Source organism: Apiospora hydei (genome assembly GCF_038363865.1).
Source record: "Apiospora hydei strain CBS 114990 chromosome Unknown utg000008l_segment0_segment0, whole genome shotgun sequence".
Taxonomy (NCBI): domain Eukaryota; kingdom Fungi; phylum Ascomycota; class Sordariomycetes; order Amphisphaeriales; family Apiosporaceae; genus Apiospora; species Apiospora hydei.
Genome location: NW_027117367.1, coordinates 62,693 through 90,548, shown reverse-complemented (window position 1 = coordinate 90,548; position 27,856 = coordinate 62,693). Strand labels below are relative to the sequence as shown.

At 57.6% G+C, this 27,856-nt stretch overlaps 12 protein-coding genes across 12 annotated transcripts; 9 read left to right on the top strand and 3 right to left on the bottom strand.

Annotated features, from left to right (window-relative positions):
* Window positions 1-454: 454 nt before the first annotated feature.
* On the top strand, window positions 455-2,812 carry PG997_010581 (uncharacterized protein; the record flags this gene model as incomplete). Its single annotated transcript, XM_066814896.1, has 1 exon — window positions 455-2,812. One exon carries the CDS (start codon window positions 455-457, stop codon window positions 2,810-2,812), a length of 2,358 nt encoding a protein of 785 aa, XP_066664186.1.
* A 340-nt stretch (window positions 2,813-3,152) lies between these two features.
* PG997_010580 (uncharacterized protein) lies at window positions 3,153-5,428 on the bottom strand (the record flags this gene model as incomplete). Its single annotated transcript, XM_066814895.1, has 3 exons — window positions 3,153-3,950; window positions 4,090-4,314; window positions 4,442-5,428. The coding sequence occupies 3 exons, from the start codon at window positions 5,426-5,428 to the stop codon at window positions 3,153-3,155; spliced, it is 2,010 nt and encodes a 669-aa protein (XP_066664185.1).
* Window positions 5,429-5,438: 10 nt separating this feature from the next.
* PG997_010579 (uncharacterized protein) lies at window positions 5,439-6,278 on the bottom strand (the record flags this gene model as incomplete). The annotated part of the gene is made up of 1 exon (XM_066814894.1): window positions 5,439-6,278. One exon carries the CDS (start codon window positions 6,276-6,278, stop codon window positions 5,439-5,441), a length of 840 nt encoding a protein of 279 aa, XP_066664184.1.
* A 1,697-nt stretch (window positions 6,279-7,975) lies between these two features.
* Window positions 7,976-9,523, top strand: PG997_010578 (alpha-L-arabinofuranosidase B; the record flags this gene model as incomplete). The annotated part of the gene is made up of 1 exon (XM_066814893.1): window positions 7,976-9,523. The coding sequence occupies one exon, from the start codon at window positions 7,976-7,978 to the stop codon at window positions 9,521-9,523; it is 1,548 nt and encodes a 515-aa protein (XP_066664183.1).
* Window positions 9,524-11,800: 2,277 nt separating this feature from the next.
* On the bottom strand, window positions 11,801-13,206 carry PG997_010577 (terpenoid synthase; the record flags this gene model as incomplete). Its single annotated transcript, XM_066814892.1, has 3 exons — window positions 11,801-12,149; window positions 12,218-12,766; window positions 12,833-13,206. Coding segments are annotated over 3 exons (1,272 nt in total), but the record flags the coding sequence as incomplete, so codon positions are not given.
* A 2,754-nt stretch (window positions 13,207-15,960) lies between these two features.
* Window positions 15,961-17,518, top strand: PG997_010576 (uncharacterized protein; the record flags this gene model as incomplete). Its single annotated transcript, XM_066814891.1, has 3 exons — window positions 15,961-16,164; window positions 16,258-17,185; window positions 17,250-17,518. The coding sequence occupies 3 exons, from the start codon at window positions 15,961-15,963 to the stop codon at window positions 17,516-17,518; spliced, it is 1,401 nt and encodes a 466-aa protein (XP_066664181.1).
* A 422-nt stretch (window positions 17,519-17,940) lies between these two features.
* Window positions 17,941-18,558, top strand: PG997_010575 (uncharacterized protein; the record flags this gene model as incomplete). Its single annotated transcript, XM_066814890.1, has 1 exon — window positions 17,941-18,558. One exon carries the CDS (start codon window positions 17,941-17,943, stop codon window positions 18,556-18,558), a length of 618 nt encoding a protein of 205 aa, XP_066664180.1.
* A 612-nt stretch (window positions 18,559-19,170) lies between these two features.
* On the top strand, window positions 19,171-19,649 carry PG997_010574 (uncharacterized protein; the record flags this gene model as incomplete). Its single annotated transcript, XM_066814889.1, has 3 exons — window positions 19,171-19,302; window positions 19,363-19,500; window positions 19,566-19,649. 3 exons carry the CDS (start codon window positions 19,171-19,173, stop codon window positions 19,647-19,649), a joined length of 354 nt encoding a protein of 117 aa, XP_066664179.1.
* Window positions 19,650-19,912: 263 nt separating this feature from the next.
* PG997_010573 (uncharacterized protein) lies at window positions 19,913-20,467 on the top strand (the record flags this gene model as incomplete). Its single annotated transcript, XM_066814888.1, has 1 exon — window positions 19,913-20,467. One exon carries the CDS (start codon window positions 19,913-19,915, stop codon window positions 20,465-20,467), a length of 555 nt encoding a protein of 184 aa, XP_066664178.1.
* A 280-nt stretch (window positions 20,468-20,747) lies between these two features.
* Window positions 20,748-21,876, top strand: PG997_010572 (uncharacterized protein; the record flags this gene model as incomplete). The annotated part of the gene is made up of 3 exons (XM_066814887.1): window positions 20,748-20,819; window positions 20,871-20,881; window positions 21,000-21,876. 3 exons carry the CDS (start codon window positions 20,748-20,750, stop codon window positions 21,874-21,876), a joined length of 960 nt encoding a protein of 319 aa, XP_066664177.1.
* A 2,600-nt stretch (window positions 21,877-24,476) lies between these two features.
* PG997_010571 (Di-copper centre-containing protein) lies at window positions 24,477-25,853 on the top strand (the record flags this gene model as incomplete). The annotated part of the gene is made up of 4 exons (XM_066814886.1): window positions 24,477-24,709; window positions 24,780-24,942; window positions 25,009-25,212; window positions 25,245-25,853. The coding sequence occupies 4 exons, from the start codon at window positions 24,477-24,479 to the stop codon at window positions 25,851-25,853; spliced, it is 1,209 nt and encodes a 402-aa protein (XP_066664176.1).
* Window positions 25,854-26,794: 941 nt separating this feature from the next.
* Window positions 26,795-27,519, top strand: PG997_010570 (endoglucanase II; the record flags this gene model as incomplete). Its single annotated transcript, XM_066814885.1, has 3 exons — window positions 26,795-26,846; window positions 26,910-27,304; window positions 27,364-27,519. The coding sequence occupies 3 exons, from the start codon at window positions 26,795-26,797 to the stop codon at window positions 27,517-27,519; spliced, it is 603 nt and encodes a 200-aa protein (XP_066664175.1).
* Window positions 27,520-27,856: the final 337 nt, after the last annotated feature.

The following is a 27,856-nucleotide window of genomic DNA, read 5'->3' as shown; positions in this document are numbered from 1 at the left end:
ACTTTGACAATGGGCTCTTTCAAATTGTGCCGAGCTGTGTTGAGGATGCCTCCCTTGAGAGCGGACCTCCAATGTTACCGCTGCAAACAGCCATCAAAGAGCAGCATCCTGGTCGAATTGACAAGGTATTGACGCATCTCGCTATGGGAACTGGGAGCAGCTCGGGTCTGTCCCTCGACAGTACAAAGAGAGTATATGCCCGAGACGGAAGCAGGTGAGACACATTACCGGAACAGGAAATACTCGCGAACAAAGGGGACGAACGTATAGTCACCCCCGGACCCTTCCACCCTCTGCACCGCTGGGTAGGCCTTTTCCTCTACAGAACCGTTCATCCTGTGAACTGTATTATTACTTTAACTAATAGATATCATACTTGGATATAACCCCGAGCCACTCGTCTGACACAAACCATACTTGTTTCCCAAAATACCTAACCGGACAACCCATCAGTATGGTGAAAGATATCGACTACTTTGGTTTCGACAAACCGGCCAAGTCCACTGCGAAATGCGCCCCCAAGGATGTTGACTATTTCAATTTCCCTAAGCCGACAGGCACCGGCGAAACGTCCACTACAAAGATATATCCTTGTTACCCGCGGAAGCCCAAAAAGGTCCCACAGGATCTTCCGGCCGATGTCGAGAAATTGACCAAGGCAGTCGAGGAGGCGAAGCTGAAATGTGGCAGCGAATACGGCTCCTTCACGATCAACGACCTGGTGGATCTCTACGGGGGTTACATCACTCTGATCGAGGACCTCATTGCGGAAAAGGCCCGCCAGGCCAAGATGGCCGAAGTCATCTTCCCGGACCTTCCTGCGTCGATCGACTACGCTGGCCTGGCAAAGAAGTCCATCGGCATAGACATCGACGGCGAAGAAGAGATGAAAGAATCAGACAAAAAGGTCCTGGACGAGCACAAGGCCAAGGCCGCAGAGGAGCACAAGAAATACGCTGAACTGATCGAACGCATGATGGGACAACTGAAGGCCTTCGACGACCTCTTTGCCAATATTCCCAAGACGGGCGTGTTCAATACGGAACGGAGAGAATGCCACCCCGAGCTGAGGGCGCTATACCAGGACCTGAGCCTGCCCATGTTCAGCCAGGATGATACCAACGAAGCCCTCGGCGACCACGTGTCCAACATTGCACAGTTCCTCAATAATAACCGGCCCAACACGGAAGACGCCTGGGAGGCCGGCGAGCTGATGAACGACGGGAGTTTTATCGACACGTTCAAGGAGTTCCAGGCCCTGCCCTCCAGCGCCACGGAGCTCAAGACCGACATCGACCGCAAGGACCTGCTGCACAGCTCGGCCTACCTGCTGCGCGAGGCCTGCCACGAGCTGCAGGTCGACTGGCGGGCGGTCGACATCGAGTGGAAGGAACTGGTCGATCCCAAGTCGCGCCCGACCTACACCAAGATGCACTGGAAGCGCGATGCCTTCAAGTGGGGCTTCGGCATGGACGATGCGGAGGAGTTCAACCCCGGGACCTTCAGCGTGAAGGAGGCACTGGGGTACAGGGACCGCGAACGAGAACAGACTCCCGACCGTCCCGTCAAGAAGCAGAGGAACACCGCCTTCAAGCGCGGCCCCGACGACAGCGGAGACGGAGATGACGAGTCGCCGCGAGCCGCCAAGAGGCCCAAGGCCGCCGCCGCCAAGCCCAAACCGCCGATACCTGCTGACAAGGGCGTCGACTACCTCAAAAAAAACAAAGGCCCGGTCCGGGGCGAAATCGACCCCGCCACCGTCCAGTTCACGGAGATGCGCAGCGCCGACACCGACATCCAGTGGCTGGAGTCCTACGCCATGTCCTACGAGGCCGGCCAGGATCGGCGCCAGGATCTCGCGAGCCTGCTCGCCGACCCGCTGGAGCCCTACAAGAGCACGTCGGCCAAGACGTACCGCCGCGACTTCCAGAACATCGTGCGCTCGCTGAGGCTGTTGAAGAACCGCGTCTACGGCGAGACCACGGCCGCCAGCGCGCAGCCCACCCTCGCCGCCGAGCTCGCCGACGCCCACGACCGCGTCCGAGCCGAGGTCCGGTCCCTCCAGCGGAAACGCGACAACCAGTCCCTCAAGGCACAGCGCCTCGCCGCGTTCCGGCTCGTGTACCTGCGCACCCTCATCCTGCGGCGCGAGATGGGCCTCGCGGCCCGGGGCGGCGAGCAGCAGAAGGGCGGGCCCAGCCTGGACGAGCTGCACGCTCGCCGGCTCGAGGACTGGATCGATCACGAGGCGGCGTGGAACGAGGCCGATGTCGTCCATGTTGGTCGCTTGAAGGCGACGGCAAATCGCAGGGAATACGACGAGAGGGTCCGGAAGCGGAACGCGTCCATTAAGCGCTGGACTGAGAAGATCGAGGAACTGCGTGAAAAAGACAAGGCCGAGCAGCAGAAGAAGCGGGAGGAGGAGAAGACTACGACAGCGGAGGTTTTGGTAGTTGAACCTACTCCAACGCCTACCAAGGTGGTGGGGGAGGAGGAGGAGGAGGACAAGAAGAAGTGGGAAGAGGAGCCGACCGCGCCCGCACTGAGCAAGACGGCGCGGCACCAGCTCGAGACGCGGTACAAGGGCAGCATCCTCGCCGACTTCCCGCGCCGCTACCAGGGCGCGCGCCGCATGGACAGCATGTACTGGAGCACGACCGACAGCCGCAGCCTCAGCGGCGAGGACGCGTTCCGGCCGGGCGGCCCGCCGGGCTGGGAGACGATGCCGACGGAGACGACGTGGGAGAAGCTGCAGTACATGGTCGTCTTGACGCACTGGCGGTTCCTGAAGGCGTTTGAGATTGGGCTGTAGATGGTCGTGATTGGCCATTCACGGGGGTTATGGTGTGCTCGTTTTCCTGTAGTTTTTCTAATGGATCCGTTCGATTTCAGCATACCCAAGTAGTCTTTTAATGTAACACGCACGGGTGACGGCTGTCAGATAATGGCAATCTTCTCCCTCAGCTGATTTCTCAGGGTCACTCACACCACACCGCGCGCTTACGGTTTCTTCGTATACACAGACATGTCTTCGTAGGCCGGCAAGATTATAGATATAATATACCATCATATTTGGATTGGGGCAGTAAAACATAGAAAGACTATGACAAAAAGACCAACCATCCGACCGGCCACTCGGCCGCCCCGGGATCCTAATTCGAGGCGTTCTCGAAGCATTCGAAAGTGAACCCTTTGGTGATGAGCCCATGCGTCCGGTCCCAGATCCAGCTCCGCCACACCCACACTTTCTGCACGCCGGTGCCACCGTGGGGCCTGTGGTAGGTGAGATCGGTGGTGAAGCCGCGCGCGACGAGGTCCGCCTGCGGCTCGAACGTGACCTGGGAGCCGTTGCCCTTCTTCATAAGGGCGCGGTACCCGATGTTTCGCATCATCCGCTTCACTGGCTCGAAGTCTATCTCCCCATTCCGGTCGTCGCTCGAGAGGGACGAGCCGGGGCAGAGAAGCAGCTCCAGTAAGTCCCAAGCTCGCTTGCTCACGATCTGGATCTTGTTGCGCTCGGTTTCTTTGGTGATCTCCATTTTGTCTTCTTCCGCGATGGGCGGCATTTCCTCCAACACGTCGGCTCGGCGCATGGCCTCGACGGCCTGGCGTTGGCGGAAGGTGGTTTCCTCCCGCGGGGTTCGCCGGCGTCGGGGTGGCTGCGGTGGCTGCGGCGGCTGGGTCTGGGTCTGGGGTTGAGGCTGCGGCTGCGGCTGTGGTGTTGCCGGCTCAGGCGTCGGTGGCTGGGGCGGTTGTGATGGCTCCGGCTTTGGCTCCTCTGGCGCCGGCTCTTCTGGTACAACCGGCTGCCTCTCCTTCTCCTTCTCCTCCTCCTCCTCGGCGACCGAGGTGAGCGGAATGGCGTCTTCGAAGAGCGTCTTCGTGTTGTCGGGCAGGGCGTTGTTATCGCGGCCTGCAATATTGTTGTCAAATTCTTCCCAAAAGGCAGCCTGTAGATACGACGACGTTAGTTAATGTTGCGTGAGTCAAGATACACATGCTGAACCCCTGATAAATATTGCGCCTCTTTCCAGCCGCAGTAGAACAACAGAACAAAGGGACCAGGCGTTTCTCCCCATGTCCACTCACCAGAGCATTTTCAATCTCGATATTGGCCTTTCTCTGCTCCGGGGTCTTGATCTCCTCGGGCCGGAGGTACTCGTCAAATCTGAGGGCCTTTCTCATGCTCGGGACGAGTTGGAACCAGGGAGTCGTAAAATATGCGTTCCCGGCATAGCGGATTGCTTTGAGATCGTAGCACTTGCGCAGCAACTCGTCCGCTCGGCTGAAATAACTTTCATCGCGGTTTAGGGCCTACCCAGGAGGAAATGTGCCGTCAGCAAAATAGTCTCTCTCGGGGACAAAGGGAACCCCTCTTGGTTGGAATGGTATCTTCAGGCAGTGGTTGTATGTACTATGTGCAAAACACTGGTAGACTTACTATATGATTGATGATCCGTTTAAGATAGATGTTGGGGAGGAATTCCAATTGCATATAGCCCTCGGCAATGCAGTTGTCCGCCTTGATCTGAGTCAAGAGCGGCAATGCTGGCATTTTCTGTTCCTCCATGTACTTGAGCAGCTCCTCCGTGAGGTGCTTGCAGCCTACAAAGTCGGTACCGAGTAAGCCGTCGTGGGCGTTGATCCGCGCCAACATGTTGACGAGTTGCCGCGTCTTGGGTCCGTCCCCTGGCGGCCAAACCCGTATTCGGCGCGCGATCTCATCGTAGTCGGCCAAGGGAGGCCCCTGGACGGTGCGCCGGTGGAAGCGCTGGTACTCGGGTAGCGCGTTGAGGTAGTAGTAGAGGCTCTGGTTGCGGCTCTCCAGATCCATCTCGAGGCTGTTGAACAGGCGGTGGAGGGTGGTGAAGTTGAGCGCGAATTCGGGGTGGATGCCGCCGAACTCGTCGCTCATGGCCTTGTAGTCCTCGTACCGCGCCTCCAGGTCGACGATGTACCGGAAGATGTGGCTCCAGCACTCGTACTGGTGCATCGCCGTGACGATGGCGTCGCGGATCTTGGTCGTCGCGCGCACATCGGGCTTCTTCTCGTGGCGGCCAAACTCGTCCGATTTCGTCTTCCAGTTGGTGAGCGGTACTAGCTTCTCTACCTCAGTATCCCCTTGCTTCTCCTTTTCAGTAGTAATGCCGTATGTTGGTGCAAGGTCTACGGGCTGGCGATCCCATATCTCCTGCAAGACGCGCTTGAACACGGCCGGATCCTCCCTCATCCCCTGGAGAACCGACCGGGCCACCCGGCAGCGTTTGTCGGCGAGCCGCTTCAGGAACTCCCAGTTGATGTCCTCCGGGTGGGTGAAGGGCTGGAGGCGCTTGTATTCTTCGAAGTACGCGTTCAGCGCTGCGTCGTCGTCGGCCGCGTCGTCGTCGGGCGGCTGGGGCCACCATTCGCGCACGCCCAGGTCCGGCATCTCTTCGTCCTCATCGGGCCTCTCTTCTCCTGACCCCCTCTCCCTCCCCCATCGTCTGTTGGAAGAGGTTGTCGCCGCCGACTTTTTGGCACATGGCGAGCATGAAGTCGTAGATCCTGGACTGGTAGCTCATCATCCACTCAGCTATCTCCAGCTCTTGCATCCCTTGCTCCGCGCAACGGTTCCGCTCTTCGGCGGTGTCGGCTTTCTGGACGTCCCCGTACGCGTCTGACCTGCCGCTCCGTGGGTCGCGCCCGAGATCGACCCATTCGTCCACCTGATCGGGCTCCCTACTCAACGGACTGGTGAGGCTTCGGAATGGTAGGAATTCCGCATTTTTGTCCGACTCGTAGAAGGCGGAGGGCGCGGCGGCCGCCCGGGTGTAAAGCAGCTCCAGCAAAGGGCCGTGGCTCTCGGAGAAGTCCTTGGCGTTGTAATTTGCGCACTCGACCTTGTAGCTGTTCATGTTGGCGAGCCACTCCCCGTATGTTTGCTTCGAGGGCTCTCTCATCTCGTCCAGCGTGGCCGGCACCTTTTCGTAGTTCCGATTTGGCTTCCAAGAGAGGATGCCGTCGAAATCGGACCGGTGCCTTTCTAGCATCCTTTTACTGTATGCGCCATCCTCCTCATCCTCGGCATCCTCGGCATCGGCGCTATCCTCCCAGCCCCTCCGCAGCCTCTGTCTCCTTTTCGGCTTACTGGAGTTCCTCCAGTTCTTGACAATCGTGTCACGCGCCTTGGGATTCGCGAGGAACTTTCGCAGTTTCTTCCATGACTTTATGATGGCGTCAGCCTCGCCGAGCTTCCTTTTTTGTACTTCTGCTTCCGTGGGCGGGGGCGTCGGAGCCATGTTGGTGGTCTATTCTATTATCTATGATCGATCTTGTGCCCTATAGAGGGTGGGTGCACAGAAACGGTGAGTGTGAATCCCTTTTCATCTGGAACAGTAGTGACTCGAGGAGGTTGAGAATTTGGTATAACCTAGATATTGTTTCCTTTCCCTCTTTGAGTGCGTTCAGATACGGGCTCTTTCTTCGATATGCTCTGCCTAATCCGCTTGCGTCCAGCCATCACACCCTTCGAAGGCTTTCACTTTTCAACACAAAGAGGCCTACACGGCACGCATGATCAACTGTCCAATCTGTCTGCCATGATGCTATACTTGAATGGTGGTCAATGGGCGGCGTCCTGTATTGGTATGCTGGTTTCGTAACTCACATGGACACTGTTCGGGATGGCCATCACTTGTGCAGCTCGGCCACAGCCGGCAATGCTAATCGATCCTAAGAAAACCCATTTGTACGGCCGTCCTGCTAATTGCGTAGATAGAAAATGGAAGAGAGCATTCTGTCCATCTGCAACTGCGGTCTTCTTATCGCAATTGTATGGCCAGCGCTTCAAAGGACCACTTGACTCTATAGCCGGCAGTCTCCTGCCAGGAGGGAGTTGGGCGCATCACTTCCATGCTTTCTTTCCCCTCAAACCGACGGTCTGCACGAGTGTCATGGCTTTTGAGAACCTGCAGATGAGTCTACACCTGACATGACTCGATCCAATGACTACTCGTCATTTCGTACCCGTGGAATCGCGCAAGCTTCAGTCGTGTGCAAACATAACATCGTTTTGAATCCAAATTCTTCACTTTGTCCGGAAGCAGATAGTATTGAGACTTGATCCAGACTTCTACGAAAAAGAAATAGCATAGTTATGGCGCTGTGCATTTGAGCCTCTCATCGTCAAGATGGTGGTGAATACCCCACAAAGCACCGAATCGGATCGAGCAAGGGGCCTTGCTAGGGGCTTCCGATAGATGATCAACAGCCAGGGATGCCGGCGGACTACTGCAACTGGACCCAGAATATAGAGGGCCGTCGAAAAAGGAAGCACCATAACCATGCCACCACCGTTCGGGGACTGCAGCGCATAACGGAATGGAGTCCATGACTCGAGTCTTTCCATACCTACTGTTTCAATCCGTAGTGTAGAAATGCGGCGGCGCTACTGACTGACCCCTTACTACCTTCTCCATTCGGCTATATCCCCTTTGGTAATATAGCCTTCGTGGCCAACGGAGCGTGTTATTCCACCTCTGGATCCGGCCAAAACCAAGCTGCATCTCGTCACGAGCTCGTGTTTTTCTACAACCACCAAACCCGACAACTCTCTTTTCTGCTAGCTGGTCTGGCCCGCCCCCCGATACACCGTCAACGGGTGTTTTTGGGACCGCGTGCGCTACAAGCTTCCTGGATGGCTATTGGAGGAATTCAACGGTAAACACGCGAGCACGTGCGGTGCATGACCGGGCGGACGGAGGCTGTTGGCGGATACTGCGGGAGGGAGACCAAAAAGCCAAGGCGGACGAGACAAACCAAGCATCTTAAAAGCTCCAGAGATACTGGCATATCTTGACCTGTTGTGCACTCAAGCTTTTCCTTCCCCCGGGATCTCCTCGAGAAGATTGACAGTGCGTGCTTCTCCTTGTGCGCTCCTCCCCTTGCACAGTTCCCCTCCCACCAAGAAGAAGGCCAAGGCCCGCCCAGTCCAAAGATGGTTTCCAAGCCCAGCAGCCGCTGCGGGAGCTCCCGCGCGCTCGCCTTTAGCCTAATCGCTGCCGCGGGATCCCCCCTCCTGGTGGCGGCGGCGCCCTGCGACATCTACGCGTCCGGCGGCACGCCCTGCGTCGCGGCGCACAGCACCACCCGCGCCCTGTACAGCGCCTTCAGCGGCGCGCTGTACCAGGTGAAGCGCGGCTCCGACGGGGCCACGACCGACATCAAGCCCCTGGCCGCGGGCAGCGTCGCCAACGGGCCCGCGCAGGACACCTTTTGCGCGGGCACGACCTGTCTGATCAGCGTCATCTACGACCAGTCCGGCCGCGGCAACCACCTGACCCAGGCGCCGCCCGGCGGCTTCCAGGGCCCCGAGGCCAACGGGTACGACAACCTGGCGAGCGGCATCGGCGCGCCCGTGACGCTTGACGGGCAGAAGGCGTACGGCGTTTTTGTTTCGCCCGGCACGGGCTACCGCAACAACAACGCCAAGGGCATCGCCGTGCGCGACGAGGCCGAGGGCATGTACGCCGTCCTGGACGGCACGCACTACAACGACGGCTGCTGTTTCGACTACGGCAACGCCGAGACCAGCGGCCGCGACACGGGCAACGGCCACATGGAGACCATCTACTTTGGCGACAACACCGTCTGGGGCAGCGGCGCTGGCGCGGGGCCCTGGATCATGGCCGACCTGGAGAACGGCCTGTTCTCGGGCCCCAACGTCAAGAACAACGCCGGCGACCCCTCCATCTCGCACCGCTTCCTCACCGCCGTCGTCAAGGGCGGGCCCAACAAGTGGGCCATCCGCGGCGCCAACGCGGCCTCGGGCGGGCTGTCGACCTACTACAGCGGCGCGCGGCCCAACGCGGCAGGCTACAACCCCATGAGCAAGGAGGGCGCCATCGTCCTCGGTATCGGCGGCGACAACAGCGTCGGCGCGCAGGGCACCTTCTACGAGGGCGTCATGACGACGGGCTACCCCTCCGACGCGACCGAGAACGCGGTCCAGGCCGACGTTGTGGCCGCGAAGTACGCCATCGCGCCGCTAACCAGCGGCCCCGCGCTGTCCGTCGGCTCGTCAGTCTCGCTGAGGGCCACCACCTCCGGATACACGACGCGGTACCTCGCGCACACGGGCGCGACGGTCAACACGCAGGTGGTCTCGTCGTCGAGCGCGACGGCCCTGAAACAGCAGGCCAGCTGGACGGTGCGCACGGGGCTCGCGACAGCGAGCGGTGGACAGTGCTTCTCGTTCGAGGCGCGCGACGCGCCCGGGAGCTATCTCCGGCACTACAACTTCGAGCTGCGGGTCGCGAACAGCGACGGCTCGAAACAGTTCCGCGAGGACGCGACGTTCTGCACGCAGGCTGGGCTCAGCGGCTCGGGGACGGTCTCGGTTCGCGCTTGGGGGTTCCCGACGCGGTACTTCCGCCACTACAACAACGGGGGCTACGCGGCGAGCAACGGCGGCGTGCACACGTTTGATGCGGCCGGGTCGTTCAATGATGATGTGAGTTGGGCTGTCGCTACTGGTTTCGCGTGAGCGCTGATCACTACCGGTTGGATCATTTTGGGGTTCCTATGCACTCGGAATAATCCGAAAGGCTTCTTTTCCCAAGTGTCAAACATACTGAGCAACCAAATAGTCAATTTCCCAATCGGGTTATACATAGAGTTGCTTCATGCCGAAATAGCAAGAAGCAGAAGAAGATCTGCGAACATCCATATGCAATGTAACGATGATCTACCTCTTCCCCAGCTCGTGCATCTCAATCTATGTGAAGCTGCTGTTTGCCGAAGCAATCGGTGCTGCGCCGCGGCGATCCTATTCTGATCGGGTATGCCGCGTGAATACGCCTCTCGTCGGTTCTTGTACTTGGGTCCTGTACCCGCGCGGCAGAGACTCAGTCCCACCCTCCATTCGAGCTTGAAATGTTTCGAGGGGGAGAAGCTAGGATGACTCGGGGAACTATATGAAAGGTGATATGGACAGGGAAACATCGTTCGAGTATAGACTGCAAAGAATACTACAAGCCAGCGGTATCCTCCGTCTGATCCACTCGGCAGAGTTAAGGTTTCCTACAAACGGTTTCACGTTGACTGAAAGTGGCTGAGCGGCTATTTATGCTATTGACACTGCTGAAAAGAAACAGAAACAGAAACAAAACACGCTTATTGCCGACTCTTGTTTCCGTCGGCAGTGCGGCGGCAGTGCCTTATCCACAAGTCCTCTCCATCAGGCCATGAGAATGGGACACAACAACACGCTTGCAAAACCGTTGGCGCCGTGCCGCTCGGGAGCGAAATCAGGAACCGACTACTGGTGCCTGAGTCGGGCCCTCTTGTTTCAGGGTCCAGGTCAGCTAGAAAGAGTCTAGAATGCGATCCCGACTAGCCCCGACCTCTCACCGACGCGCTGGCGGCGGCGTGATTGTGGACCGGTTGCTGTTCTACTATTTTTAACACGAACAACAATGCAGCGAGAATCCGCTGAAATGGGTGAACTTTCGATCTGGGCCAGTTGGGCGCCTGAAATGAACAGTGTCCACCTGTGCCGCAGTGGGCGGTCGACAGGGATCGGTGAAGGTGGGTTCTTCACCCTATCGGGATGGGATCGGCACCGGGCCTGTGGTTGAACGGGTCCAGCGCTCAAGCGTGATGGAGATGAGAAAAAGCTTCTTCGGGATGCAGGAGACGGAGATATAAGAAGCCTCGCAGGTAAGGCCGAGCTGTCACTGGCAGTCAACAGGAATCACCCTCACCCTTCCACAACCAAGACCAAAATCACTTTCTTTCCATTGCTGCAACAGCCTAGGACAATTATTGCATCTTCCATCACTCATCTACAAACATATCACCATGAAGATCACACTCAGCATCGCGGCATTCATGCTCATCCTGGGCGCCTCAGCCACGCCAATCGACGGATATGGTCAATTTGTCAAGGTAAGCTTGCTTCAGATGTAATCATTGCCCAACGACGCAGTTGGACTAACTCCATCTTCACCCAGAGCCGTACACCAGCACCAGATTCAACGAAGCAAGAGCTTGCCTCGATGGACGGTGGTGTCTAAACAGCCCTGGTGGCGACCCAGTCAACGATACTCTGGGTTTTATTCTACCCTTTTACGAAGTAACGAACCTGGCTTCCACGTGAGCATTGCTTCACTTGGTTGCCGCGACGAAATTAGACGACATTACGACATCCGTGAGGAAAACAGCACCCTCTAGACGAAAAGGTCATCATGGGATGGCCCCAATGCTTCTTGGTCAAGTTCTGTCGGATCCTTGCCGCCGGCTAAGAACCGCGAAACGGATTGGTTCCACAAACGCAACTTGGTGGCACCAGTGGTCGAGGCAAACCGCTAGCCTCGGCCGAGCCGAGATCGACCCTGGAGTGCCCTTTTCGGCACGAGACACAGGTCCCATCCCTACTCGGACACGGGGATGTTTGCACCCATTGAAGCATTGGGAAAAACGTGCGACGATCAGGCACTAGAATAGATAGTCAACGCAATACATATTGCCTTCATCTTTGTTATCGTTACGGCGGCACTACCTCAAGATATGAGTGGCCTTCCTACCGATTTGCTGTCATCCCTGGCTGACCTGGCAAAAGGAATTTCAAGTGAATGACAATTGACATCTATGATACACAATCTATGATTACAGCTGTTCGGTGACACTATATACCACACTATGAAACCCATGACCGCGAGGTCGAGACACCATATAAACGCTCCTGAACGCCCGCACCTAGGAAATACAAGCCATCAGTACCACCCAGCAGTACAGTCATTTGCGCCAAGCCATTTCCTCCTCACAACGGGATCTCGAAGCTTCCGTCCTCCTTCCGATATTGCAATATCCCGAACCGCCGCGAGTCCATATAGAACCGGAAGCAGCCGGTCTGGAACGACTCGAAGGTCCCGATGAACCGGTCCAGTTCCTCCCGCGTCTTCTCGTCGTAAGAGTCCTGCTGACGGAGGGCTCGGGCGCGCAGGGAACCCGCCGCAGCCTCGAACCGCTCCGCCGACGCGTACATCTGGTCGACGACCTGATCCACGGCCGACTCGAGCGAGTCGTCCTTTTCGTGGATGGTGATGGGGACCAGGTTGCTCGCCGTGCCCTCGGCCATTTCCTTCTTGAGGGAGAACAGGTCGTTGCATCTGCAGAAGTAAGAGTCAGTAAGTGACAGTCCTGTTGTTCGGGGAGAGAAAAAAAAAGGAAAACTCACAGGATTGGCTGCAGGCTCATCTCGAACCGCATGACCCGGACCTCCTCGCACCAGGCCAGCTCGGGCGGCAGGTGCGTGTCGGCCATGTACTGGGCCAGGTCGGCGAAGATGAAGACGGCGCCGGTGCCATGGCGGAAGTCCCAGTACTCCTTGATTGTGGGTAGCGTGCCCGCGAGCCGGAACTTTTGCTCGGGCCCGTTGGACAGGAAGAAGTCCTCCAGGTCCTGGGCCAGGAGCGGACGGCTGAGCTGGGTTGACGGGGACGAGGTGCAGGCTTTGGCGATGGGGGCGAAGCTTTCAAGAAGTTTGTGAGGAGATGCTTGGGATTGGGGGAACAGACTGCTTCGTCTCCTGGCCTTGCCTGTCTCGAGCTGTTTCCGGATGTAGAGCGCCGTGTCGTCCCGGAACTGGTTGGCCGATTGGATGTCAGAAGCAAAGTCTGACACGTTGGGATCGATCTCCTTGTCGATCATGTCGTCGAAAGCGAAGAGGAAGAAGCACAGTATGCCCATAGTCATCAGTCTGTCCCATTCTGCGTCCGGATAGATGCTGTTCACGGTCATCAGGTCAGTCTTTATTCGGTGAAGCACTGGTGAGGAATTGGTGAGAACTCACACTGCGGTAAAGGCAGCCAAGTCAATAGCCTTGAGCTTCTTGCGGAACATTGCATTGTCGATGTATCTGTCAATATAGTCGTTGATGATAGGCAAGAGTCTTTCGTAGTGCCTGTTGCGGCCTTCCGCCCATCCCGCGTAGACGGGCCGGAGGTCTGGCAGGTACAGCGTCTTGCCTTTCAAGCCGTTGTAGACCTGCGTGATATCGTCGGTTTTCTCCATGATGGCGGCAGCGGGCGTGTACGCCTCCCTCGTCAAGGCAAGCTTGAGACGATATAGAATGGAGAGGGATATCTTCTTGAAGGATTCGGGACCCAGAAAGACCTTGGCTACCGAGTGCAGCGGCTTGGAGTCAATCCAGTAGTCTAGAGTCTGGCTGATATTCATGTTCAAGTTATAGGAGTAGCAGGAGAGGCTGTTGATATAAGGAGACATCTCAAGTTTCAGATCTTTACTACCGAGGAGGAATGATGCATCGCAACCAGAGTCCAAGCAAGTAGGTAGAAGTCTGGCCGTGGTTATATAAGTGCGAGTCACCACGGATCAGCGCGGTTTTGCTTGCCCGGCGCTGCCAGGCAGCCTTGATTGGCCGAACCCCTATTAGCGTACTATTTCCGTTCCAACAAACGCTACCTCGTGATGCCTGGGACCAATAAGCTGACCACTAAGTGCAGTCTCGAGCCCTGTTGGACGTGTGTGTGTGTGACTCGGACTTGCTGTGCCTCAGCAATGGGTGACAAACACAGCTCCCAACTGCCCAGGGTAGCCGAGCTGATAGGGCAGACCGGCGTAAGCGGGTGTGCAGCCCATACGCATACGGAAAAGGGTTAGGATGCCTGCCCGGTTTGGGGGTCAATTTGCTTTTTTCTTTCCTTCCTTTCCCCTTACCTATTATTATCGTGGCTTGCGCGCTAGCTCTCACTAAGTTGTCAGGGTGTCTCTCCCGGACTAGACTATTAAGTAAGCATTGGAGACGGGGGGGCTCAGAACCCTTGAACCCCTACAGCTCAATTTCGTCATGCTTAATCATGAGAGAGACGGAGCGGGATCTACAGTGGCTGCCAATCAATATCGCCGCTATTCATAATATGTAAGGGGCATTAGCATCCGGATACCGAAAAAGCAACTCGCCTGGGATCCTGCCAATTGACCTGGTCGAAGTTTCGGGAGTGCGGGTAACGGTGGAAGTGAGTCGCGCCCGTTGGCGAAAGAAGATGCTGACAATTACCCCGGCACCGAAGATGGATTCGCGTTTTGTTCAAGTGCCGAATTGCTGTTGCTGCTCGTTGCTGAGTCGTGGGAACCGCCACCCATGCCGCTACCCCGAGTAACCTGCACTTGATACCCCGCCGCCGACGATGCTCGAAATTCTCAGCCATTGTCGGCAAATGCATGTAGATAGTAGAGACCTGAAAATGGAATGATCGGTACCCGCTGTCATCGCTGCAGATCTCGTATAATGACGGGAGGCTGCTTAGGTACATGTACGTGCGCTTTACCCCTGGTTTGCAGGCCTCGCAGGTTGAGATTTTGGGAAGGCTCAGGCGAACTGGGAACTCGGGACGGTTCGAGTCGTATGTCAGGACGCGGGAGGCACGTGGAGCCGGAAAATAACTGGCAGGGGGGGCCAGGGCCGTGGGAACGTCCCTGGTTGGTCACTAAACTGATGACTGAGAAGATGGCGCAGGGAGGTTGCATGGATGGATTGGGGCTATGGCGTAAGACATTGGTTTTGTCGTCCGCTCATTGTTAGCGAACTGAGGCCTCGTGGCCGGGGATGAAATAATGAGGCTAGAGAATAATGGATGGTTTGTTAACAAATCCAGCCAGCTGGGATTTTTTTGCATCTTCTCCAACAAACGAAGCAAGGGGGTTTCGGTTCCGGGGGCCTGTTCCCGCTTATACGAGAAAAAGGCACACGCAATGGCGCCATCTCGTCCCGGGCGCGCAATAAACCCTGCCCCAGCCCGAGGGAGAGCTGAACAGCGTATCGGGCATTTCCTAATTGCTATTCTATGGGCCAGGGTTCATCGCATCGGGTGTGACGTCAAAAAGAAGAGGTTCCATCAGGTCGGACCTAAGCATGGAAGGGCGGGCTTCTCTGGGCTGGGCAGGGCGGGCTTCTCTGGGCTGGGCTGGGCGGGCTGGCTGGCTCCCTTGCGCCATGTGTTCGTGTGTCACGGCTGGGTGGGGTAGGTAGATGAGATGTCGTACTCGTAGGGCTGAATCGGCGCTCGCCCAGATGAGATGGGATGGGGGCCGAATTATTGGGCAGCAGACCAAGAAAAGCGCAGCACAGTCAGATCAATATTGAATCGATATGATATGATAGGGAGTGCGTGCTATAAGGAGGAGCCTCTAGGGGGTTAAGGGGGCTTAGCGACCGGTCTTCCATCGCCGAAAAACACCGTATCCAGGCTCCAGCATTCCATGCCATTCAAGGCTCCAGCGTTGCAATTCCAATTGAATTGGGTACTGGATGACGGCCCTAGGCCAGGTTACTGGGTTCTCGTCAGCCGGGAACGGCGCCCTCCGTGCTGTGTTTCTAACCAGATTGTTAGAAACGCAGAACAGCGCTCGCGCCGGTAACGATGACACATAACCAGGGCACGTGGGTTGCTGAGAGTGATGATGCACAGCCTGAGGCGACGAAACGGGAAAGGATTTCGTTTTGCCCGAAGCGATCAACTGAAGAGAGCCGCCAGAATGCGAGCCCTACCGAAACTTCCTGTCTGTCAGCAAGCCCAATTAGTAAACAAGGCAGAATATCATTTTGACTCATTATGTCGGGTACTTTTGGTTCGTCAGTTGTCGAGAAGATTAATCATCGCCGTTGTTCTTTTGAGGTTCTGCTCGCGCTTTTTCTCGAGTCAGGGAACTCCAAGCGGCGGCCATGCCTAATAGGGCAGGTCGTCTGACGATAAGCATTGCCCGGGATCACAGCCATTGTTCCAGGCGGGATTCCCGCTTTGAACAATAAAACATCATCAAGTTCGGTCAGCGTGCGATTGAGAAACCGCCAAAGGATCAATTGAATGCTGGTAGCGTGACCCGCGGCCTCTAAAGCTTACTCCCGGTGGCAGACAGACAGACCGAGACAGGGCCGGGGACTCATCCCGAGTCGACAGGATGCGGGGTAGTCTTCTCATCGCCACGGGCATCGCCTGGATGGTGCAATCCGTCATCGCAGGATCAACGAATCCGCACAAGGCGCCGCAGTTCCAGACCCTGCCTTCGCTGCGCGAGCAGGCCAAGATTGTCAACGGTTGGACGGATGAGCGCAAGGCTTTGATCCCCGGGATCCTGCGCAAGTACGGTGTGGATGCGTGGCTGGTGGGTTGAAGTCCTTTTTCTGTCACACGCGCTCTGTCTCTCCAATCAACACCCAAATCAGATCCTAGATCACAGCCGCTTACACTCATCCAGATAAGCCAGCGCGAGTATGCCGAGGACACGGTCTTCTGGGCCCTCAAGGAGGCCACCATGTTCTCGGCCCGGCGGCGGACCACGCAGCTCTTCCTCGCCAACGCCACCGCCGAGGGTGCCTACTCGTACACCTGGGTCGACAACACGGACCTGGTCTGGAAGGAGCTCAAGGCGATCTTGGACGCGCACCAGCCGTCCAAGCTCGCGCTCAACACGGCCGTCGAGCTCGCCTTCGCCAGCGGCCTGCACGCGGGCGAGCGCGACGCCATCGCGGCGGCGCTGGGCGCCGAGTGGGCCGGCCGGTTCGTGCTCGAGCCCATGCTGGCCGTCGAGGTCGTCGCGACCATGGTGCCCGGCCGGCTGCCGTGGTACCGTAAGCTGATGGAGACGGCGTGGGCCATCATCGAGGAAGGGTTCAGTGGCGCCGTCGTTACGCCGGGTCAGACGACGGCGTGGGACGTCGAGTGGTGGATGCGCGACAAGATCCAGGCGCTCAACTACACCACCTGGTTCCAGCCCAGCGTCTACATCCTCGGCAAGACGGGTCTCCCCGCGGCGACTGCTACGAGAAAAGTGCGGGGAGCGGCGATGATGGACGATCCACGGGCGCCCGACCACTCCATCAGCTACGGCGACATCCTCCACACCGACTTCGGCGTCACCGCCATGGGCCTCAACACGGACACGCAGCACCTGGCCTACGTGCTCTACCCGGGCCAGACTGCGGCCGACGTGCCGGCAAGTGTCCGCGAGGGGCTGAAGAAGGTCAACCGGCTGCAGGACATTGTGGTGGCCAACATGGAGATCGGCCGGACGGGCAACGAGATCCTGAAGCGGTCGCTGGACCAGGCCCATGCCGAGGGCATCGAGGGCAAGATCTACTGCCACGCGACCGGGGAGTGGGGGCACAGCGCCGGTACCGTCATTGGTAGGTGCCATGTCGTCGGCCTTGATACGAGAACATGGCAGAGCAGCTAGCTAACCACACACAGGCATGACCAACCTCCAGAGCGGCGTCCCCTTCCTCGGCGAGCTGCTGCTGCTCAAGGACACGTACTACAGCATCGAGCTATACGCCGAGCACTTCGTGCCCGAGCGCAACATGACGATCAAGTTCCCGCAGGAGGAGGACGTCTTCTGGAACGACGAGGCGGGGGCCTGGGAGTGGGTGTACGGGCAGCAGACCGAGCTGATTCTGGTTCACACCAAGGAGGAAGAGAGCGAGGATGTGCTGCACGTACAGGATGGCGGGGAGCTCTGATCTGGGCATGGCTTGCATTGGGATGCTGTATTGATCCAACCTGTTGACCTGAGAGGGTGCCGTACATGTGCAATTGGTATCTAAGTAGCCATTGTTTGACCCCCAATGACACCTAGGATCCCCGTCCCTGGCCGAGGTGACTGGCCAAAGTTTGCCTCGAGTTCTCAACTATGCGCGCGCCCGCCCGGTCACGGTAGTTTGATTGGGTCCCTTGCCGAGGCCGATTGACACCACCATAGCTTGTCGTCGTACCGGGATTCCTCGAGACAAACACGTACTGAAGTTGGTAAACAGCACAAAGTATAAAGAGCGCCTCCCCCTCCCTACCTGGCCCGTTCAATGTCATCAAGTACGTTTTTGCATCATCCACTGTTCCTAGCCAAGCTAGCCCTTCCTTCTTCGACTGCCCGCAACCTGACACCATGCTGCTGCTATGCCTGAACCTCCTCATGCTCACGGGGCGGATTGGCCCAGTGGAGGGCCATCCGACGTCTCCAGACGACGAAGTGAACGCCATTCCACTACCACTTGGCCCCTTCGACCCTCACGACCTGGTCACGGGGCCGGTAGTCCCCGCCCCCGATGACGGCCCACGCACCCGGACCCCGCCGTTCTGCAACTACGCCTGGCCCACCGTCTTCGCGCGCCTCGACGAGGTCCAGGCCTGTCACGACGGCCTTGCCGCCCTCGACGACACCCCTTGCCCCGTGCCGCCGCCGCCGAGCGGCAGCGGTGGCGATGGCAATAGCGGCCCGGACCCGCCGGCCACGTTCGGCACGGGCGTGTTCTGCCGCGACCAGAGCGGCCAGTCCATCGTCATGGGCGTTACCTTCAAGGCCGCCGGCACCTCGAGCGCCTGCCGCGACGTGGCCACGGGCGTGCAGTGGATTTTGGACAACTGCCCCGCCGATAACCCCGAGATCGCCCCCAGCAACCTAGTGGCGGGCCAGACGGCCGCGTGGGGCAATGGGGACTTGATTGTCGTGGTGCAGCAGGGCACGTATCTGAACTGGACAGCGCCGCCGGGGCTGGGGAGGTAGGAAGGACACTCGAGGTCTTATCTGTCGGTTGGATGCCCCTCATTCTCATGAGTCGCTGTCGGCTCCCCCTGCATTAGTGACCCTGACGGGAACTGGTGGTGGATGCGGTTGGATTAGAGACGCGAGCTAAATAACTGGTTGGCGAAACATTCGTCCGATCTAGCCATGACACCGCTTTAAATTGGACGAAGCTGAAACATGATGCTGAAGTGCTTTTGGTGCTGCTAGACCTTTGTTTTCGGTTCTTAGGCACATGATCTGAAACCACAGGTCGTCGTTCAGTGAAGTAGTAAGCACATGAAGCTTTGAGATGAGCATTTCGTCGGCTTGGCCTTGCAGAGGGTCTGCTGTAATTTGACGCGATCCGCTATTGGGGCTGCCCCCGGGGCTTGGCGTCAGCCGCCAGCTAAGAATAGAGCGCGCGATGATCGCTCGCCCGTTTCAACTTTAGGATGGCGCGGAAACAAGTGTCCATGGTCAGCCTCAAAAATTCATGGCGAGGATGGTATAAGTAGGCAGGTTTGCGGCACAGTCCTTGAACAGGCGAGTGTCATCAGTCTCTATCGGATCAATCATACCTACTTCATTCAGTCTTTTCCAAACTCCAACACTATGCATTTCGCCACTGCTTCCACCGTCGTGAGCCTGCTGGCTGTGGCCGCCGCGACCCCGGCCAACAATCTCTTCGCCCGCCACGCCGAGTGCACCTACTCTGCCGTCCAGGGTGAGGTTCAACGCGAAGGTGTAAGTGATTAGAAACCCAAGCCCCATGTTTTCTCCAACTTGGTCTAATTCCATCGACAGACCTGCAAGGTCGGATCCGGCACCGAGGCCGGCTACTGCGAGATCCCGGGCATGGAGGGCGTCTACGGCTGCGACTACGCGTGGCGCAACAATGCCAAGATGAGCGCATGCGGCGAGGCCAAGAGGTCGAAATACGCTGTAAGTTTCTCTCGAATCTTGATGTCAATTGCATTGCATGGTGCTGATTTGATTGCTGGCATTAGTGTCAAAAGGACGGCGACCCCTGCTGGGCGTTCCAGTACATGGAGAACCCGACGTTAAGCATCATCCACTGCAGCAACAAATAGATTGGCTGCTACGATTAGATATTAGCGACTTTAATGAGCAACGTTTTGACATATCCAAATTGAATTCAGTGATGGATGTTGGTGCAGTGCAGGTAGATGACATCATGATAACACAAGCTCTATCTGCCCGGGTTCAGCAGGCGGGGCCGGATCAGACCAAACCATCTTACAGGTCAACGTTCCGCTGATCACGAGAACTAGCAACAACGACGACAAGACAACTCATTCATTGACCACAAGTGAAAGTACCAATATCAGTCAAGATGGGACCTCCAAAGGCGAACCTGACACCGGTCTCCTCCCTGCGCGTCTCCAAACATCAAATCCCCGCCCACCACCGCATCCCCAACACCTCGATCCAGCACAAGCCGCTCCTGCACTACCACTCCGCCTTCACGAAGGACAGCAGCAGCGCTTCGGCCATCGAGGCGCACCTGACCGCGGTCGGCGTCGTCAACCCGCAGTGGCGCTACACCATGTACTCCACCACGCACTTTCACAGCACGACGCACGAGGTGCTGTGTATTGTTCAGGGCGGCGCCCGGCTCTGCTTCGGCGGCGAGGAGAACCCGGGCCGGGTCGAGGCGTCGGTGCACGTGGGCGACGTGGTCCTAGTGCCCGCGGGGGTGGGACACCGGTTGCTGGAGGAAGAGGGTGATGAGGGGTTCGAGCTGGTCGGCAGTTACCCGAAGGGATGCAGTTGGGATATGTGTTACGGCAAGGAAGGCGAAGAGGTCAAGGTCGAGGGCATCCGGCGGCTGGCTTGGTTCGAGAGGGATCCGGTCTATGGCGAGGAGGGGCCGGCGTTGGCTGTTTAGCAGGGGAGACTGCAGTCGGTCGGTTGGTGCTTGGCGAGCGATGCGCAATGTCACATGGAACGTCTGGCCTGCACCCGCCAAAGCCGGACTTACAGCACCTTCAGGGGGTGCCTGAGCTTGAGGTAAGCCCTGAAGCGAGCTACCCCGCATGCGCAGTGGTGTTCAATCAAGGCAGCGTCCTGTCGCTTGTGATCGGTCATTTCCATTGCCTGGAGCTCAGTCTTGACTCTCACAAGTCGGGCTAAATAAGTAAGCTACGGATGAAACGTAATACATCATTATGCTGGCCTTGATAGAGGGTAGAAGCGGAATTCCAAGGGTTGAGTGGCGTGCTATGCAGCTCATCAAGATAGTAGTTGAAGCCAGCGTCAGCGAACACATGTCACGTTCTTGATGCTGCCAGTGCCAGCGATTGTAAGTGTTGCCAAAGAAAGGGATTCAAGTGATGCCGTGATTCAAGCCAACGATGTAAAGGTAATATAAAAAATCAAGTATTGCAGTAGATTTCCCACTGGTTGCTACACCACTACAGGTCTTCATTCTTACGATACATCAGCCGAAATATCAGAACGGACATCAACAGGCCAGACGTATATACACAGCTAGACCGGGACCGCTCGGAGCACCACGTACTGTCGGTGGTCGCTGGGATCCGCATCGGCCAGCACCAGCTCCAGGGCGGGATCTCCTACATTGGTCGCATACCGCATAAGCGTCCGCTGGCCGAGCTCGCCCGTGTGCTCGTCCGACCCCGCGTCCGAGCACGAGAGCACGCCTTGGCCGTCGAACTGGCAGACGGGCTTGATGACGGGGATGACTTCCTGGGGCAAGCGCTCCGCCGTAGCGCCGTAGATGGCGTCCTGAAAGGACGATTGAATCCATTGGAACTCGTTGCCGTTGGAGACGCACGCGATGTAGTTGTTTTGGCTGGAGACGCTGTCTTGGTTGCCGTGGAACGTGCACGCGACGGCCTTGGTCCGGTCGCGCACGATGATGTTATTGCCCTCCACGCCCGGAGTGTACTCGTAGAAGCCGACCCACGCGCCCGGGTCGTCCGTGGGCTGGAGGAGGAACGACTGCAGCGTCTGCGTCTGCGCCTGCTCGACGACCGTCGATGTCGCTGTGACGGTCTCGCTGGGGACGGTGGTGACGACGGCCGTGGCCGTGCTGGTGACGGTGGCGGTCGGGCCCTGGCTCAAGGTCGACGTCTCCGACGACGCGACAGTGGCCGTGGAGGTGGGGCCGGCCTGGAGGAACGAGGCGGCAGACGAGGTCACCGTGACGGTGGCGGCGGTGGGGCCGCGGCTGACGGTGGAGGTCACAGTCGTGGTGACGGCTGCTGCGCCCGTGGGCTGCACGTTGAAGCATGCGCAGCCGGCGAGGTACTCGTCCACGGAGGTGCACGATAGCTGGAGAGAAACGGGAACCGCCACGGCCGTGGCGACACTCCGACGCCTCTGGACGGGTATAGCGCTCACTTTGTACACAATGGGGATCGTGGACGTGGTGGCAGTCTCGGTGGCCGTAACGGCAGAGTCCGTGAAGATGGATGTTACCGTGACCGACTCGTTCCTTGGACGAAAGTCAGTGACGGGGAAAGGTGTTCAAGATCCAGTGGTACTCACACGTCATCTTCGTATACGGTGGCAGTGAAGAGGTCCGTAACAGTCGTGGTTCTTGATGGCAGATTAGCGTCTAGTGTAAAAGTAACCGCGAAAGAACAGGAAGGGTGCGACTCACGGGTTCTCTTCGTAGACTGTAACGGTGAAAGTGTCCGTAACGGATGCGGTTCTTTATCCAAAGTTAGTCACATGGGCTGCTTTCCACGATGGTCCAGAAGCCAAGCCGGAGTGTTGTGAAGGGGACATACGGAGCATCGGCGTAGACGGTGGCCGTGGCCGTGACGGTATTCGTAACAGCTGAGGCCGGGGCCGAGTGCGCGGCCATGGCGGCCGCGCACTCAGAATACGCCACAGATGATTTGTCGAGGATGCCGGCCGCGCGGAGACCGACTGCGCACTGGAGCTTGCGGCATGGGTAGCAAGCACCAGCATTGGCGACAGTAGCCCAAGAGGCCAGGCCCGCAGAGACTGTGACGAACCGCATGGCGACGGTCGTGTTAGAACAACGAATGTAAGGAACGAGTGACAAGCCGAAACTTGAAAGAAGGGTTCCCCCCGCAAGCTTGCCGGGAAAGGGGTATTCTTATTCTCTCGGCTGCCATGTTTCATGCCGGAGGAATATCGACTCTCGCCACCATTGAATGGCGAAGAAAAAGAACCGCCCCGCAGGCAATTTCCCGGGAGTCAGCCAGCCATTGCAGACTGCCAAGTACAGGTATATGAGAGTAAGTAAATTGCAAAACCTCGCGATCGCAAAGCGGCTGGTCTTTTCAGCTGAGGACCTAAGGGGCTAAATACCTAGCTTGGCAGTAGCCGGGCGGTCTAGAATTCACCATGGTTAATTGTACCCCGGATTTGGTTTAAGACCCCTTGCAGTAGGCGGAGGCTAAACCATCCCGTTGGGTTTGGCTCGACGACTAGCAAAAACGCATCAGTCGTTCCTTTCCCATTTGTAGGCCCGATTCGTCCAAGCCACCCACTCCTGATCAGTCACGTCCATACATAGCTCAGCTTTGCCAAGACACTGGTTTTCTAGATTCTTTCACTCATCTCGGAGGCTAGGGATCGGCAACGGAAGATCGCAACATCCTGTCATGGAAAAGTCTGGGGCAACTAGGGCCATCAACTTGGTTTCCGCAAAGAGCGCATGTCAACTTGCCGGAGCTGTTGCGCATCCAAACACCATGCCGTTGTACGGGGCTCATGGCATGTTACTTGGTCTTGACAAATATAGACAATCCCATCTGGCGATTCTTTTCAAATCTATTCCAGAGTTTGAGCCGATGAAAGAAGTGGTCAATTAGAGCAGAAGTTAGGCGACAGGTCGGTTGACCTTGGTCGCCGACGTCCGTTGACCGTGTTCTCCGGAGGCGTCAACCAGGGCTGCATATTCCAGTGCTTTTTTCGGTGCAAAATTGACCGTACTCTAGCTTGTCTTTGCTTTTGACCATCCATCCCGGTCAGATGATAACCTGGAAGGATCCATATCTGAAACGCGGCTCTCTGGATCCTGAGGCTCACGCGTAGAAGAGCCACTCCTGCTTTCTGTCCGCCCTAATGCAAGTAACCTGACAACATATCTGGGCAGGATTCCCCGAACCCGCTGCCCATGATGAGATGTGCTGGCTTCATGGCGTGCATTCGGGGCGTTTTTTCACGCGAACGCTAACGGGATGCAGACTCGGCGGCAGGCCTTTTTCGAGACAGCGTTGTACGACAGGGGCGCCCGTCATCCTCAGCCATGACGTGGCGATCAGCTGGGGACGATGGGCGCTGTGTATCCCGCGAAAACCGGGCGGTTGCAGCTGGCGCAGTACAATCTCCACTGGTCCAGTCCCGGATACGATGCATTTTCTCGGGGCCCCTCAGTCACCGCCATGAGTTTCTTCTGCTGCTCGCATTCCGATTGCATCTTATGGGTGTTTGAAACGAGATTCCGGGGCCCGTCGATCCTGGACTGATCGATGCTTAAGTCGATTAATCCATTCCATGCCGTGAGGGAGTGCACCTGTATCATTTGTTCTCGGGAACTGGATGAAGGTTGCATATAGCTAGGATCAGATCTAAATAATCTCGAGACTCAATCGAGTGCCCATGCTTTGGCATCGGATACAAAACTCGATATGTGACAGCAGCCCCCGCCCTAGGATTGGTTGCCCATCTGCGAACTAATCCAGCGGCGAGAACAACTCCCATCCCTTGCTTCTTAAGCGGAATGGGCAAGGTGCAAGATAGATAATGTGTGGCAAACTCCGGGATCCGTCAGGCAACACTGTCGTCCTCTCTGGCAATATATGAAAGACGCAGCCGTTGTTGTCCGACGAAACGGTTTTTCTTCGACTGCCACTTCTTTTTCGACTCCAACATTATCCGGAACTCGGAGAACCATGCTTTTGGCTGACTGGGCGAGCTTCGTTGGTGGCTGCGTGGCGCTGGTCATGCCGGCAGTGGTGGCGGCAGCACCTGCCAAACCACAGTGCAGCAGCACACCACCGTTGGGCGGCGGAATCCCCATGCCGGCAGACTTTCAGGTGTTACAAGACAGATACCATGAGCAGATCATAGGGTCGCTGGGGGCGCAAGGTTGCACAAAAGACAGCATCGCCAAACGGCGGTCGTGGTAAGCTTCCAATTGCCTCAAAACAGACAAAATGATGCCCTAACAACTCGCTGAATCACTTCAAACTCAGGGACGACCTGGAGGATGAAACCAGAAAGGATTACATCCGCGCCGTGCACTGTCTGGCGAACAAGCCGGCACTCACGGACAGGTCGCTGGCGCCCGGCGCCGTCAACCGCCTGGATGATTTCACTTACATCCACATCAACCAGACTAACATCATCCATCAGTCGGTAAGTGACAAAGGCCCCCTCTCAAGGTCTGTTCATGAGATGCGCTGAACAACGCCACTTCCCCAGGGCTACCTCCTCCCTTGGCATCGCCTGTTCCTGTGGCAGCTGGAAGAAGCCCTGCGCAACGAGTGCGGATACAAGGACTACCTGCCCTACTGGGACAACGCGCGCTTCTCGGCCGACCAGACCAAGTCGCGTGTCTGGGACGGCAACCCGGCCACTTCCTTCGGCGGCAACGGCGCCCCGCGCACACCGCCCGAGGGGGCGGCGGCGGCCCGAATAATAACGACAGCACCATCCAGCTCCTGCTGATCCCGGGTCTCGTCATCGACTTCTGGCTGCTTATGCCCCTGGGAACCGGCGGCGGCTGCGTGACGACGGGCCCCTTCGCCAACTTGACCCTGACGCTCGGCCCCGTCGCGAAACCCTTGCGGGACCCGGTCAACAAGTACGGCTACCTCCCGACGCCGCGGTGCCTAGCGCGGAGCTTCGACCCGTCGTACACGGGAGGCGCGTCGCTGACGTGGGGCAACGCGACGGCCATCGTGTCGGCGGGCGACATCGGAGAATTCCGCGAGGGGATCGAGCGGCTGTGGCACCGGCAGTCGCACACCTTCATCGGGGGCGACGGCGCGGACCCCTTCTCGCCGACCAACGACCCCGTGTTTTATTTGTTGCACGCCCAGATCGACCGGCTGTGGGCCATCTGGCAGGGGCAGGACTTGCAAGCAAGAACATACACCATCGCGGGCAACCGCACCTTCTTCGGGATCCCGCTCGATTACGCGCCCGACGTGCCGCCGTCGTTAGCGGCGAACGAGGATCCCATGGAGATGGGGCTGGGATTCCGGCCGTTGACGAGGGAGGGCATGCCGACGACGGAGCTGGGGCGGTGCTACATTTACGTGTGATGGGTGCAATGCCAATATTCACGGTCATTTCGGACAGGAATACGACAATTCCGGGTTGGGCGGCCTCATGATGATTAGGTTTAATGGTTTCGGGAAGATTCGTATTCATAGTAATAAACGGCCTTGATTATGAACACATAGTTTCCGTCTTGCCGAGCTCGCTATTTTTAACCGACCTACAGGGGAGTCAGAGTTGGGCATGCAGTATCATTACTTGGCGCCACGAAATAATACGAATTGCCGGGTAGCTTCCTCGTTCTCGTCCAACTGGGCACGCATGCAAGACATCGCTTATCCTAGTGTCAACTGGCCGGTGTGATGCCACTATTGGTCGTATATCGTATATCTAGATCAACCGACTTACCTCACACGGCGATAGCAGGGCATCATACCGGATCTTCGGGATCTGCCGTCCCTATGAATGAGCAGCGCGGTGCAGCCCGAGCCATGAGACACAGCTGCGCCATCCAGTTCATCATCCCGCGACACCAAGAAGGCGGGGACAAAAGGCGGACATACAGGCCCGGCGCCGGCCATCATGCGACACACAACTTCATGATATAGATAAGGGAACCCACTCGTTGCCTCATATTAATAGAACACGCAAGATTCCCATCCTGCCGTCGTGACTGGGCACCCGGCTATATGCCAGGGGAATCGACTTTAGCCGGGTAGCCACTAACATTTTGGGACGTTGCATTTTCTCGGGAGCTGACAGGTTGACAAGATGCCCGATTAGGAAAGCCAAGAGATCTCCAGATCCGGCCGCTCCATGGGTGTCGTTGCGGGACTACATATGTCGTGCCATCCATGCCCCTTTGCTGCAGATCCCTTTGACTGTTTGCTCTCAAGCCATCGGAGAATTAGTAAACTTGTGCCATACTTTGAACTCCTTGTCTTCTCAAACCCTGTTTCCACTGCTTGATCACCATCTCGTCAACATGAAGTCCGCTACCCTCACGGCGGTTTTCGCCTCGTTGGCTTCGGCTCACTGTATGTTTGTGCCTTCATCATAACCAGATTGACAGCTAACCTCTCACAGACACCTTCCCCAAGATCTCGGGCACGAGCGACTGGGCCGTCGTCCGCAAGACCCAAAACTGGCAAAGCAACGGCCCCGTGACCGACGTCTCCTCGACCGCGATCCGGTGCTACCAGCTCTCCGGCGGCGCCTCGGGCGTCGCCAACGTCCAGCCGGCGGCAGCGTGACCTGGAACTCGAGCCCCGGTTTGTTCCACCCGGGCGCCATGTCGGCCTACATGGCCAAGGTCCCCGCGGGCGCCGACGTCAAGACCTGGGACGGCAGCGGGTCGGTCTGGTTCAAAGTCTATCAAGACATGCCGTCGAGCGCCAACGGCGGGTACAAGTGGACCTCGGAGGGCCAGTCGAGCTTCTCGCTGCCCGTGCCGAAATGCCTGGCCGAGGGCGACTACTTGTACCGCATCGAGCACGTGGCCCTGCACGGCGCCTCGAGCCCGGGGGCGCCCAGTTCTACATCTCGTGTGCGCAGGTGCACGTCTCGGGCGGGCCGGGGGCCAAGACGCCCTCCAACCTCGTCGCGTTCCCCGGCGCGTACAAGGCCTCGGACCCGGGCCTGGCTGTCAACATCTACAACACGGGCGGCAAGCCCTACCAGCCTGCGGGGCCGAGCGTCTTTCAATGCTAAGGCGGGCGGTCTTCTTGAGGCGCAATAGTTGACATGATGGGTTGCGTCAGGATCGAGTGAGCTTCTAGTACATATTTCGTTGGGTGGAACACGATACGAGAGAGCGTTGAGAATAGGTACGATCCGCATTGGTTAGTGTTGATTTGTCGGTCCTAGTAATCAGAACAACTTCACTTCTCACTGGCATATGTTGGCAATCGCGATTGTGGAAGCGTGTAGTCATTCAAGCTCTATGCTGACAAGCCCCCAAGATCACAGAAGTCATAAAGTAGTCCCATTCCGTTATTATTAATCTATGCTCTCTGGGAGCCTGATACTCGGATATTCGATGGTACAA